This window comes from Frankliniella occidentalis, unplaced genomic scaffold (genome assembly GCF_000697945.3).
Source record: "Frankliniella occidentalis isolate FOCC.00 unplaced genomic scaffold, Focc_3.1 Scaffold116, whole genome shotgun sequence".
Lineage (NCBI taxonomy): Eukaryota > Metazoa > Arthropoda > Insecta > Thysanoptera > Thripidae > Frankliniella > Frankliniella occidentalis.
The window spans coordinates 35,563-38,178 of record NW_026267244.1 but is presented as its reverse complement, the minus strand read 5'-3'; the positions used below and the strand labels follow the sequence as shown (position 1 = coordinate 38,178).

General features: G+C 49.4%; 1 protein-coding gene across 1 annotated transcript; it reads right to left on the bottom strand.

Annotated features, from left to right (window-relative positions):
• Nucleotides 1–1,095: 1,095 nt before the first annotated feature.
• Nucleotides 1,096–1,728, bottom strand: LOC113207975 (uncharacterized). The gene is made up of 2 exons (XM_026424767.2): nt 1,561–1,728; nt 1,096–1,422 (listed from the first exon to the last, which is right to left on the bottom strand). Exons 1-2 carry the CDS (start codon nt 1,606–1,608, stop codon nt 1,153–1,155), a joined length of 318 nt encoding a protein of 105 aa, XP_026280552.1. The 5' UTR covers nt 1,609–1,728; the 3' UTR covers nt 1,096–1,152.
• Nucleotides 1,729–2,616: the final 888 nt, after the last annotated feature.

The window sequence follows — 2,616 nt, the reverse complement described above, 5'->3', positions numbered from 1 at the left end:
TTACTTAAAACGGCACATCTTGATTTCGTCAATCCTCGTCAATCCTGCTGCCCCTGCAAGGCTGAAGTATCTTGGAGGTACCGTAACGGTCGTCAACCAATTCAACATTCAAGTAAGAGAGGTTGCCTACTCCAACGGGGCTTCTGCATAACTTGGGGAGGAGAGGAGAGGGGAGGAGGGGCTGTGTCCCTTGGACCCAACAGAGCAACGGAGGCGAGCCGCTCAATGCCAGTTGAAAACTGATGCTGAACTAGTCCATATACTGGCAGATCATTTTTCCCTCTACGCGGGCCATCGGTAGTTGGCGTTGGTTGTTTGAATTCTCCTTCCATTTAATGTCTTTTGGTGTGTAGAGATGTTTTTATTCTCCGTTTAGGTGGTTTGAAGTGCCTCACAGGTAGGCAACTTATTTCACACACAAGTCAAACGGGTTGCCTACTCACTTGGTCACAGGGGCTTTTACCTCGCGCTTTAGTAAAAGTCGGAGTGAGAGGATGCCGCCGAAAGTTGGGCTCTGAATCATTCTATCGTGGTCAAGTCGGTAGCGTCTGGGCCCGGTGTCGACCTGGTCGCTGGTTCAAATCTAAACCCGGAGATTTTTTCCCGCTCTGCTGACCATGACTTCACAGCCGTGCGACACCTGATGTGATGGACCGGTACGCAAACAGTCGCTGGTTCGAATCTAGTCGACGGAACCCTTTTGCCCCTCTGCCAGCCATATGTTTCAGGGTGTGAGCCACAGCGGTGATGAGCTTAACTCTGCAGAGGCCTCATTGGCTCAGTTGGTAGAGCGCGGGCCCGGGACGCGGATGGTCGTGGATTCGAATACTGAGCGAGGTACATTTTTCCCCAATTAGTAGTTTGCGGCGCGGGGACCAAGGGTTAGGACAAAAGACCAGCCGATATGAGGAGATGAACTTGACCCCCTGCTCAGCAGCCCCCCCCCCCTCCCTGCCCAAAAAAGTCAAAATATTCGCCTCGATTAGGACTCGAACCCAAAGCCGACGGTGACTATACACCACGCCTGAGCGCGCTCGCCACTCGGCTGTCGGCTCCACTTGTCAAGTAAGAGTTCGGTATTGATACAAAGATGAGTTGTAACAACGTGTAAGTTTATTTGATTCATATTTAAAAAATTGTAAAATTCGGTAGTTAACAACAGATTCCGGCGTCAATAGACTTCTGGAGGCAAGTCTTGGCCTGCTCTCTTCCGTAATGGCCTGCGAAACACTTATCCATTAGGTTTACAGCGTCCTTCACTTGGCAATGGGATGCTTTTTCCAGCTGAGCGATGACTTGTCTGCTGCACATTGAAGGAATGAAGTCGCGCTGACTTTCGACGTACGTCGAGCAGAAGTCCATCAGCGCTTCGAGCCTGTCAAGTCTCCCGCCCTCGCAATGCTTCGCGGTGGCCACGCTCAGCTGTAAGCAAACAAAAATTATTACTATGATTTCAGTACACTCGACTTTCAAATGCAATGAAAGTTGTGACAATGTCTTGGCAAAGGCAATAATGGGACAAAAGTAAATACATTTCCAGCGGCACTGAATCGTACTTACCAGCGCTACTGCGACTGCGGCGAAGAGAATGACCGTTTTGGAAGCCATTGCTGCAAAGTGAGAAGTCAGATTTGTCACTGATACGTCTTTGGCTGAGAGCAGGTGGTTTTATAGGAGGAGTTGGCCCTCTCCGTGATCTTGTTGTTTGCTTGGACCACTTCAAATCGTCGGAGTATTATTACCCAATCACTCCAACTGCAACAGCGGTATATACCTAGAGTGACAATGCACATCACTGACGATAGGCATGACTCCGAACTCAAGTGTGATAAAGTCCAACAGTTGTGCAATACCAAATGTGGCACACTTTTAGCAGCAATACCACATGCGTATAACGTTACAAGTGTAAGACAACACATATCTCACACTTACAAGTGTGGAACCATTACGGGTCGCACACTTACAAGCGCGCTTATTGTCTCACGGTCGTTTGCATGAGACATATGGTCCAGTGAGTGAAAGAAAAAACAACTGTAAAAATTGTTAAGAGGTACCTTAGCCATGTGTAATCAGCAGTTATCGGTCCAGGAGAGATATTGCTGAAGTACCTACGTAAACCACATTAGACGAAGAAAGTCCGTGAATTAAAATGCGTTGGTAAAAGGTACTAACGATGTTTGCCTGATCTTACTTGTGTTTCTACGAAGATCTCGTTGGTTAAGATGAATTCATGATTTCGTTCCTAGAAAGATACGGTTTTTTGCCCCTCACAATCAGTTTTACACGGCCGGTGCTGAGTGCTTTCTCTGGGCCCTCCACTCGGCTCAGCCGCGCCGTGGCCTGCAGTCCTCCTCAGGCTGCTGCCGGTCCTGGCGCTTCTCAGTACTGAGAGGACACGTGTCCCTGCTTTGCCTGCCTCCTGCTTTCCTTTGCGCCCGGCGCTTTGCGCTTCGACTTCTACAATGAACCAGTTTGTTCAACTCAGGTGTCGCATTGGCCGCCCCGCCCCAAAGTTGTTACTTCCCCGGGGATGTCCCACTCGCCTCTCTGCAGGGCGTAGCGGCAAGTAATGAGGCAAAATAAGATGGTGGGTGGGAAACACGGCCATTATTCAGG

Bases quoted from the DNA above. Each gene is read 5' to 3' on its own strand.
- LOC113207975 (XM_026424767.2), bottom strand. From the start codon at position 1,608: ATGGCTTCCAAAACGGTCATTCTCTTCGCCGCAGTCGCAGTAGCGCTG. The intron at 1,423-1,560 runs GTAAGTACGATT...GTTTGCTTACAG, and splicing joins CCGCAGTCGCAGTAGCGCTG to CTGAGCGTGGCCACCGCGAA.